We start from the raw sequence: 10,782 nt of genomic DNA, 5'->3' as shown, positions 1-10,782 counted from the left end.
GATGGCTGTGAAATACAAAACCAGGAGTAAAGGCAGAATTATTCAAAAAGTAGTGGTGCCATTTCAGCAGCCATGGAAGGTTGGTTATTATGCCTTTTTATTTTTCATGGTGTTGCCCATCTGGGCTTTGCCATCCCAGGCACCAGGTGCAGCAAGCTCAGTGTTCCACACAAAAGATACCTTGTCCTTAAGAGCACTTCAGGAATAAGAGTTTAGCCTTCTCCCTGGCATGTTAATTTTCTATGTACAAAGATTGACAACTGATCAACATCGAGGGGAGTAGTCAGTTATGCAAGTACCTCTCCTACAGTGGAAGCAGGTGACTTCCCACCTCCAAGGAGCCCTGGGCTGCAGTACTGAAAGCTAAACAATTCTGCTGGAGGACTGCATTTCCCAGCCCTCCACACACTCCCCATCCCCCCTGCCAAATAACCACTAATGTTGGCAAATAACACACAAGACACTCTTCCTTCACACAGCAAGGACATTTGGTCAATTTATGAAGCATCAAATATACAGTTTCTTATGTACAAAGTGGGCCAGAGGGGAGGGGGTGTGGATGGGTGAAGGAAAGGAACCGAAAAATACAGTTTGGAATCTTCCAACCATGAGCTCTGGGGGAAGGGGCAGGGGTAGAGGCCCATGCTGCTGAAAATGCATGGGCTGGGGTCACCCCCTCCCTCTAGAGGCTGATATTTATAATATATAGTATATACATAGGAATCTCTGTACAGCAACAAACCCAACACAGGAAATGCAGTGCAGGGTAGGGACAAAGTGCATGCTCGGGGGTGGGGCACAGGGTGGGAAGACCTGACAAGGGCTATGAAGGGAAGAGGGAAGAAGCCCAGGACATTGCAGGGTGCAAGTGGGAGCCGCTGCAGCAAAGCTGAAGCCAACACCTGCCTTCCCTCAAGTCTCTGGGGTGTGATCAGTTAGTGGTGGTGTGGCCAAAAAAAGGGGAGCACAGAATGGTGACTGTGGGCTGCACATCAGTGAATCCAAGCACCACCTCCATCCCTCCACTAACTGGTCCTCTTGTGCACTTCCCACCCAGCCCCAAGTCATGAGAGGCCTGGAATCTGCCTCTCATGCAGCCTGCTCTCCTCTGAGCAGTCTTTCCTGAACCTGGTTGCTGAGCCACACTGGCACCATTGTCCAGTGCACTGTAAGAAACCTATCTTAAAACAGTCTTCTCAATCTTCAAGCCCTCCAGAGGCATTGGACTATAACTTGCATGGTAACTAGGCTGGCTGAGGATAGGAGTTATAGCCCAACATCTCAGGGTATGGAAGGCTGGCTTAAAATAATTAAAATCATCCAAGTTTTTGCAAATCTGCTTTTGCCACATCAGAAGCCAGGCCATTCTGATCTCTACACTCTAAAGCAGAAACACCCAAAGGGAAACCACTTTCTGGAGCAGCCAGCCGCAGTGTTTTGGCATGTGCCACTGTTCTGAATGGCCTCTCATTTTGATTCAGGAAAAGCAGGCTGTTTCCTTCACCATAAGTTTGGGAAACAGCATTTGAACATTCAGTTAAACATGAAAATACTTTCTTTCATCCAAAATCCGCAGCATCTCTTTAAAAATACACAAACAGGCACTGCTCACTCAGACTACCTTTCCTTTAAAAAAAAAAAAACACAAGATCTGGCAACCTTACGCCACTCTCCATTGCCCTTTGCCCAAAGCTGTAGCTAACAAAATCTCTTGTCTCTAAGCCTACTAGACAAGAGGGTGGGGGGGGGGAAGGTAGCAGTCAGGGAAGGAAGGCTGAGGGGGAAGGTAGGCTCGGGTGGGCCTCACAGGCTTGGCTTTGGAACAGGAGAAACTAGATCCCATTTTTCCCAGAAACAAAGGAAGCAGGGAGTGGGGGGTTAAAGTGCATCTAAGCTCCCAAGGAACCAGTGGGAGGGGGCTTTGTTGCCTTTCCTTGGTCACCAGGGAGAGGGAGAGACACTGAGGATGAAAGAGCAATTTGGATGAGAGGAGATCATCCTATCCCACCCGCCACTCCTATTTCTCCCCCATCCCTAATTGAATGGAGAGGGGAATCATACAGGCCAGGGAATATCAAACCCCCCCTTTAAAATGTATTCAGTGCAAACCCCTCAGCAGGGGTGGGGAGGGGAAGGGAGTAAGAATAGCCCTTTATGAATAAGAACTGAGTGGGCAAGACAGGTGCCCTCCCCCATGTCTGGATTTCCCAAAAAATACAAGACCTGCCTCTTCCTCACGTATCTCCCACACCTCGTCTCTTTCCATCCTTTAATGTAAACAGCATAAACTCACAAATCCTGTGCAAATTAAAAAGGAGAGCCTCCTCCTCTCTTCCTCAAAAGGGCAGGGAGCACCCCAGACGCCTGAACCTACCTCCACCCCCCACCCCCCATGGGGGACAGGTGGCTGCTTTTGCTTCCTAATGGGCCAGTCAACAGACAGGGTGTCTTCGGTGCAGAGCAGTGGAAGCATTTTCAAGTTTACAAGAAAATACACTGTCATGAGCAAAAAGTTTACAAGAAAATACACTGGAGGAATGTTGGTGGCCCATGTGGAGGCAGGGGGGAGGAAATATGGCCAGATGCTGAAGAGGCCCTGATGACGCAACCTGCCCAGATGTTGCATGTGCATTCACAGGGCCACAAAACTCAGAGTGTGCATGTGCAAGCTGCCTTGTTGCTACAAAGTGAGGGATCTGCCTGCAGATGCCCTGCCTGCAGGAAACCACTCCTTGGTCTTAGGGAAGCAATGCAGGTATGAACAGGAGCACACAGGCAGCAGACACAGCAGTCCCAGCTGCACAGCTGACACCAGAAGCAGCCTGGCAGTGTGCTGTGACACCCTGACATTGCCAAACAGCCACCAGACCTGCGAGGAAGCCAAGTTTGGGCTCTGCTCAACACTGCTGTTTGTGATCAGCTATGATGCGGGAGGGAGGAAGGCTGCCATGCACAGGAGTGGGGGAGACTTAAGCCTTCCCCTGCTTGCCACCTTCCCCTTTCTGTTGCATTAACTGTGTCCTACATGCAGCATTACCAAATGTGTACAGCCAACAAAACAACCTGACTTCCTTTGAAATTATTTCTAATTACACATGGTGTTGAGAAACTGGTATGACTGGTCTAGCTGTGTCGAAGGGCCAGTTAATAATGATTGGGAGTGGGGAAAGCACAGCTTCTCCAGTAACCAGACTGATCCTGCAATCATGTGCGGGGGGGGGGGGCACTGCAGGGCTGCTCCACATGCCGTGGACTGATGAGCCAGCCCCATCTCCCTCGTTCCCAGACGTATCACAGAATGGCTTAAAAACAGCCATGGAGCAATGAATCCCAGGCTGCTACTAGCTGTGTGAACTGGAACTTGGGCAATCTGCTTCAATTTGAGAGTTCATTATGGCAAGAAAGCCCTTCCTGGCATCAAAGCCAGGTGTGAAACCGGCACCACCTTCAGGCCACAAGTGGCACTGCGAGGCTCAACTGGCCTTGCCCAGCTTGCCCACAAAAGCTGTTGGATACAGCTGGCTAGGCAGCAGGTGCCAGTTCACATCTGGAAGGAGAGCAGGTTGGGCAAGGCTGGTCTCGAATCCAGTTTCAGTCGCTTCTCTATTATGAGTATCTTCCCCAGTTGTGGGCTACTCGAGTATCTGGCTATGGCCAGATAATGCTTTTATGAATTAGAATACTTAAAAAAGCTAAAGTTATCATTTTGGGTTTTGTTTTTAAAAGAGGCTCTCCTTTGGTCATCCCTCCCAGCAAAAAATGACACTCTTTGGGCAGGTCTGATCAGTGGCCACCAGGGCAAGGGCATGCTGGCAGCCCCCTGGGAAGAACAGCTCCAGAGGCAAGACCCTTGGCTTGGTGCAGGAGGGTAGGCACAGACTGAACCCGAGAGAAAAAGCAGTGCTGTCCTCTCCCCAGGAGTCTTGTTTTCGCTGGTGTTTGTGGGGAGAGAGTACAAATACATGGAGGTGTGGAGGTGCAAAATCCACCAAATGCCTGGCTGCCCCCACATGACCTACGATACCTTGTTTCATCCAAACAGTAGACGAATGGGGTTAACTTGTCCCTGGACTGATGTCAGACTGGGCCAGGAGAGCAAATCCTCAGAACTGAATGCATCCCTACATACAGCCAGTGCTATTTTGTCACTGCCAAAGATGCCCTTTTGGGGAAACTTGGAACTCCTCTGCTCATGGTGTATACTAGGTCTGCCTAGTGTGACCTTCCCCAACCTGATGCCCTCCAGATGTGCAGTCAGGTTGTGGAAGGCAGGGATAAGGGCTATGCAGCTGCACCAGACTCTCTCCTCCTCACAGCAAGTATTGAGAAAAGTCAAAGTGGGGAATTCCAGAAAATAGTTTTGCCCTCCTGTGCACCTGGTTCCTTTATGTAGCAATGCCCATCTCTGCAAAGTTTACCACACTGTCTGCAGACACCCCACTTTCTAATCAGAAAGGAGCGGGGAGGAAGAAAAGGAGGAGGAAGACGAGGAGGAGGTGGCCAGCAGGAAAGAGAAAGAGAGGTGTGGAACCCCTAGCAGCAAGGCCCATGGGTGAAGCTGGCACCACCCTCAAGCCACGAGCGGCGTTGCAGGTCCAGGTTTCTTCCTTTCCGAGGCTCCATGGAATGCCCTCTCTCAGCTCTGATCCTAGGAAAAAGAGGGACGGGGTGTGGAGTGGGGAGGAGGAAAGGGAATGGCCATAAAGTCTAGACACCTTCCGGACCTCCCCCACGCCCCACCACCACCTCTGCTGGGAGGGGGAGGCTCCGAGCTGTTATTTATATATTTATATCCATCACCCCGTAGGGTGGCCCTCCTCACACGACAGTGCTGATTCTGTTGACTGGCTTCGGCTTGGGGTTCGGGGGCCCTTGGGGAGGCATGGCTTGAGGGCCCCCCTGGTGCATGGGGATGTGCTGGGGGATTGGGGAAGTAGGGGCGGCGGGTGAGTGGGGACTGAGGGGCGTGTGGGGCGATGGAGGGGGGAGAGGCGGGTAAGAAGGGTGGGGCGGAATGGGGGAGTGGGGAGGGGGCATCGGGGCCTGGCCGTGGTGCTGCGGCGGAGCGTGGCCGTGGTGCCCGGGGTACGGCCCCACGCCGGGCGGGGGCGGGGCGCGCTGCAGGAGCTGGGCGGGGTGATGGCTGAAGATAAAGTGCTTGGGGGGCTGCTGCCGGTGCAGGGTGTGCTGCCCGCCGCCGGGCTGGTGCAGCTGCTGCGGGTAGGTGTGGGCCAGCGCGTGCTGCGGGGCGGGGCTGTAGAGTGGGAGGGGCGAGGTGGGCTGGCGCCCGTGCGGGAAGGGCGCGTGCTGGGCGGCGGCCATCTGCAGCGCGCGCTTCTGCTGGCTGGGCCGGCCCAGGGTGTAGTGGTGGTGCGGCTGCGGCGTGGGGAAGGCCGGGACGGCCTGCTTCTGCGGAGGGGCCGAGAGCGGGGGCTGCTGGGAGTGGTGGTAGCGCTGGACCTGGGGCGGCAAGGGGTTGGCCGGCAGGGCCAGCGGCGGCGGCGGCGGGGCCGGCTGTGGCGGCGGCGGCGGCTGCTGTGGGTAGGGCGGCGGCGGCGGCGCGGCGGGACCGTGGCAGTACTGGGCGTGCAGGGCCTGCAGCTTGGACTGGCCGCCGTCGGGAAGGGGCGGGTGGCTGTGGTGCGGGTGGTGCTGGGGCAGGTGGTGGTGCGACGAAGACGCCGAGGAGGAGGAGGCGGAGGCTTGGCTGGGCGGGGTCTGGAAGGGGCCCTTGCCACGCTTGCTGCCAAAGAGGCTGCCCAAGAAGGAGGACGAGTTTGAGGGGGGCCGAGGCTGCGGCTTGTACTCCTCCGGGGGAGGCGGTGGCGGCACTCGCTGGTGGGGACGTGGGCTACTAATAATAGACCCCTAAGGCGGGGTGGGGGAGGGGGAGAGAAAGAAAGAAAAAGGGAACGGAAAGAGAGAGACAGAGAAAAGATGGGGAATTAGACAATCGGCTTCGATGACCCCCCGTGCCTATGGCGTTCGGCCTTCCCCTGGTTTTGGCTCAGGGAGGACTGCAGTTTCTGCCTCTGAAGGAGGGCCAGCCTCAGCTAAAAGTTCTGCATGCTAGGAAGGGCGACCAGCTCTCCCGCCCTTCCAAGGCCTTTGCGGTGTCTCACTGCTGGGGGTCGAGGTCGACACAAAAGAAGAGAGAGAAGCACAGAGTGACTGCAAGGCGGAAAGCGGGAAGGGATGAGGGAATCCCAGGGATGAGGGAATCCCGTCTGCATCTCTCCATCCCCCACACCCAAATCTGTCTCCCTTTCCTTCAGCCCACTTACTTCAATGGTGCTGTCCAGGGATCCCACGCTGTTACGGCGGCCCCGCTTGCCTGCAACAGAGCAGGGGTTAGCGAGACCTGAATGCCACCCATTCTCCCTTTTTAGCCAACATTCCCAACTGGGGGAGGGGCAAAGGGGACCTTCCCTACAATCCCATTAAGCAGAGCAACAGAGCAAAGGCAGAGTTAGGAGAAGACAGAGGGAAAATAGAGGGAGTGTCTCGCTCCTGTTCAACTTCAGTCTGATGCAGTGCAGACATTGTGTTAAATACCCATGCAAAACAGCCTCGTTTGTCACCATTCACTAGTCTGAGTTGCAGTCTGCAGTTTCCTACCCCTTCCCTTCTGAGAGTCAGAACACACTTTGTGTTGCTTTCCCACATCACAGAAGTTGGCACCATAAAATGAGAGGAAGAGATCCATCCATCCACCAGCAAATAGCAGCCCCTGCATCTGTGCTTGCAATCCAAATCCAGGGGGTGGGGTCATAGTCTTTAGTAACAAGGGGCCATTAGCCAGACAAGGAGTTCTCATTCAGTGAATAGAAAAAGCCACAATCATTACATTCTAGAGAAGGACCAACTTTTGGAGTGAAACTAGAGGCACACTACGTTTCAGCACAGCAGTTTTTGTTTTTTTTTTTAAACTAGGCCACATTGTTCCTGCTCTTAAAGGTAGGCAGTAGGTGCTCCATCTATGAATGCAAATTCTCCCTGCAAATAGAAACCTAGGAAGTCGGGGCAGGTTCTGCCCACACCTTCCTTTTTTAAAAAACTTCACTTTTTCCTAATGGCATTCAAACCAAGTAATCACAACCTGTAATGTATAAATGGGGAAAAGCTCCATTTAAACTGGTTTCCATTTTGGAATCCAGAAAAGGGAGCTCAGAGCTCAGGTGCATGCAGAGGGTGTTTTGCACACTGTGGTGTCAGTGAAATCATCTGTTAAATCCCACACTGGAAACTGCCAGGCCTAGTCTGGCAAAAGACTCCCCAAACTGGCCAGGCTGAAACTTTCTGGCAGATTTGGCAGCATGCCCGTTAAAATTCTTATCAGCACCAATCGAGAGATTCAGGTCCTTTCCTGATCTTCGTCCCAGCCCTGGGCCTACCAGGTGCTCTCCTTCTGGAGCCATGGAAAGAACCCAAAGTCCAGACCCCCAGCCCCTCACCAGCATCAGAGAGGTCACGGAGGGAACTGCTGAGGGCACTTCTTTTCAGCCCTTCACCCACAGTGTAGGCATCCTCCAGGCTGCTGCGAGTCAAGGTCCCATTCACAGTATCCTTAGGCCCAGAGGAAGGGGAAGCATTGGGGCGCATCACCCCTTTCTGCTTCTCTAGCTCCGCTGTAGGGGGAAGAAGAGATGGACATTTAGGGACCTTCTGTATGGTGTCTCTTGGCCCAAACTTACAAGGAAAGGCCACATGGTTCCACCAATGCTATGCTTGGAAATAATAATGATCAAAAGACATTTTCAAAATTTGTTCTAAAATGCTGGAATGTGTAGTTCTGGGGCATGAACATTCTAGTCACTGGAGGCTTTCAGAGTGGTTTCCAGCTTATTGCTGAGCTTTCCAACACTCATTTATATATCCACAGCAATGAGGATTAGAACTACTGATCTCACTTACATTCCACACGGTATTTCTCCATCTCTTGCACCTCTGCAATGGATTCCCGCAGGTCACTGGTGAAGCGCAACCGATCCTGCAGGCTGGGGGCATTGAAGATGATCAGGACTTTCCTCTCCCCACCAGGAACAGCTGAGAGCAGCTTAATCCCAAACTGGTAATCTGGGTGGAAGAGAGTCAGATACTGGGTGAGTGGAGGCCCATTCTGTAACTAGTTCTTTGAGTGGTCATCTTCATTCGCATATGGCCTCTGCACCTGTGCACTTCAATTTGGAAAACTTTCATAGCTAAGAAGTTTTGATGGGGATCCATCCCTCCATTTATCATTAGGAGATTAGCACCTATTCCCTCAGTTTCATTGGGACAGACATTGTGGCCTCAGAGTCAAGAGAAAGCAATGGTATTGAGAAACACCAAAGTAAGGATGGTGGGTGGGTTGCGTAAATGGCCACTCACAGAGGGCCACTCAAAGAACTACCATTACAGGAAAGAAGCTCTGTCTGTCATGATCTTGGTGCATCACACATATGGGTCATTAGCGTGCTGACTTACTGGATGTGGGTCAGTGTTCCTGTATAGAGGAGAGCACTGCTCAGTCAAAGGAGCTCTGGCTCTAATGTCCTAGCAATAATACTTAATATTTAATCAATATGCATGGCTTGGACCAGATAGCAGCTTGACATAATTCCATAGTCAAGATGTCCTGAGCCAAGAGGCAACTGATGTGTGTGGAATGAGTCTGCACCACCCAAGATGATAGACACTGGGAAGATACTGGGAGTCCCTTGCTTTTCCCCGTGTAGTGGAAGAAAATGAAAGGCATCTTCCTGATTGGCCCTGACCTTGCCTTATAAAAGGAAAACTCCCTTCTAAGATGAAGGACAGGCATGATAGCTCCCAGTGGTTTGGTAGGCAAAGGGAAGAAAGAATACCATGTTCTGAATGATACGGAAATGTCTGCCAAAGTATATCCTTGTCTGAACGATAAGGCAAGGAGAGTCAACCCAAGGTGTAGCAAGTTTGCTAGTCCAGCATGTCAGCGTGATAGCAACAAAGAAGGCTACTTTCCAGGACAGCAAGCAAAGGTCTGCCATAGCCATGAGCAAAAAGGCTTCCCAGCAGGTGCCTTCAAGACATCAGAAAGGCTCCAGTGTTTGATGAGTTCTTTCACTGGGGCAATGACATGTACTCTGCACAGAAGGAGTTTAACTGTCAGATATGAGAAGGCAGGAATTTCCCACTGGAATATAAAAAGGTGAAATGGCAGCTAAATAAACTTAGAAGAAATGTTTAGGCCTTTCTGAAAAACAGTAGACAGAAATGTTGGAGATATTGATGAATGAGGCAGGTATGAGGGTTGAGTTGCTCTGACTGAATAAAGAAAAAGAAAGATGGCCATTTCCTGTCACTGGAGGCCCTAGTAGTTGGCTTTCTTGCTGCATCCAGGATTGCCAGAACTGCAGGCTCAGATGTCAGCACTGGTCTGGTTACTGGAGTCTCCCAAGCATCTGCAGGTCTAGATCTGTGGTATTCAAAAGGTGTTCCCCAGAATCTCAAAGTTCCATGAGAACCACCCACGGTTTATGCCTATTACAGTGAAAATGGAAGGTCTTCATTTTTTTGTTTCATTTAAAAGAGGAGTCTGGCAAGATAAGGTCTTTGTTCGTTTTAATTCAGAGCCTTCACACACACACTTTTAAAAGCAGATTAATTCATTTTGAAGCCAAAGTGGTTTCAAGGAACAACTATCACATAGGCTTAATACAGGAATAAAATGGATGTAGAACCAGAAATGTATTTGAAACTGTAATTGGTAACATAAAATTTTGATTGTGGCAAAAAAGAAGTGCATCCAAGTCTTTAAAATGATGTATACGTTTTCATATTAGCAATGTTATACTAATATTTAGTATGTATTCGGTAGATGTATTATTTTGTTACTAAGTAAAAAATGGGATTTTTAATGGATTTATAAATAGTTTCTGCTTACCTTGTATGAAATGTATTATTATGACATGAATTGTAACATTTTGTTCAAATACAATATATTACCTGAGATATATTTATTAATGGGTCCTGCACTGCGTTTTCACATTACAAAAGGTCCCTTGGGTATCTCAAGTTTGAAGACCAGATGTTGGATTTTACCTCCATTCTGAGTGAGCAGGGTTGGTATCAGAGGAAGTGGGAGGGATTTTCTCTTCATTGAGTACAGGAATGGTGCAAACCAGGCTTAGCTTGAGGTGATTAGGATGCAATCTGTGGCATCTTCCTATGGTTTTGCCGGGACCCTCAGTATTGGTGGGAGTGGTGGGAAGATGTATAACCGGCTGCCTGACCAGCAGAGCATGAAGGCATCCCCTAAGAAGTCCTCTCTGTTCCCTGCCTGACTTATCACAGTTGGCAGGCCATGTTCTCTAGGGTGGTGAAATGGTCTGGACAAGGTGTGCCTCATGCACAGAAGAGCTCAGGCTGAGCATTTTGGGATCCTGCTCCCATTCATGGGGTATCTGACATGTTTGGCAGAAGTCAACTGCAAGACTTCATTGCCAGCACTGCCAATGTGTATTGCTAATGTGCTGCATGACACCAAATGACCCAATTTCAGAAGGACAGCACTAGGCAGAGGAGTTGTGATGGGTGTGTGCCTCTCTACCATTGCAAAGCCCATAATGATCTGGATACAGTGGTTGGCTATCTCAAACTTGAAAGCACAGAGAATTTTTTGTACTGCCAGTAGCTCCAGAATATTGATGTGCATATGCGTTTCAAGAGGCTCGGGATTTCCAGATCATTGCAATGAGCACCCCAGCCTCAAAGAAAAACATTCATAGCGATTACCTGGGTTGATGCGGCTGGTGGAAGAAG

At 50.7% G+C, this 10,782-nt stretch overlaps 1 protein-coding gene across 2 annotated transcripts in view; it reads right to left on the bottom strand.

The window, feature by feature from the left end:
- Positions 1-470: 470 nt before the first annotated feature.
- Positions 471-10,782, bottom strand: part of IQSEC2 (IQ motif and Sec7 domain ArfGEF 2) — a 175,592-nt gene continuing 165,280 nt past the window's right edge. The window contains exons 12-15 of one of the 2 annotated variants that reach the window (XM_044443782.1): positions 7,915-8,076; positions 7,455-7,628; positions 6,285-6,334; positions 471-4,648 (exon numbers count right to left, since the gene is read on the bottom strand). In XM_044443782.1, the coding sequence (XP_044299717.1) occupies positions 4,637-4,648; positions 6,285-6,334; positions 7,455-7,628; positions 7,915-8,076 (398 nt within the window). In that variant the 3' untranslated portion in view covers positions 471-4,636. Of the gene's footprint in view, positions 4,649-5,728; positions 6,335-7,454; positions 7,629-7,914; positions 8,077-10,782 lie in introns of those variants that run through there. The other variant, XM_044443781.1, reaches the window with a different exon arrangement.

The sequence above is a fragment of the Varanus komodoensis genome, unplaced genomic scaffold (assembly GCF_004798865.1).
Source record: "Varanus komodoensis strain SLA01 unplaced genomic scaffold, ASM479886v1 scaffold42, whole genome shotgun sequence".
Classification (NCBI taxonomy): Eukaryota; Metazoa; Chordata; class Lepidosauria; order Squamata; family Varanidae; genus Varanus; species Varanus komodoensis.
Note: the sequence above shows the minus strand (reverse complement) of the source record. Positions and strands in the feature narration are given on the sequence as shown.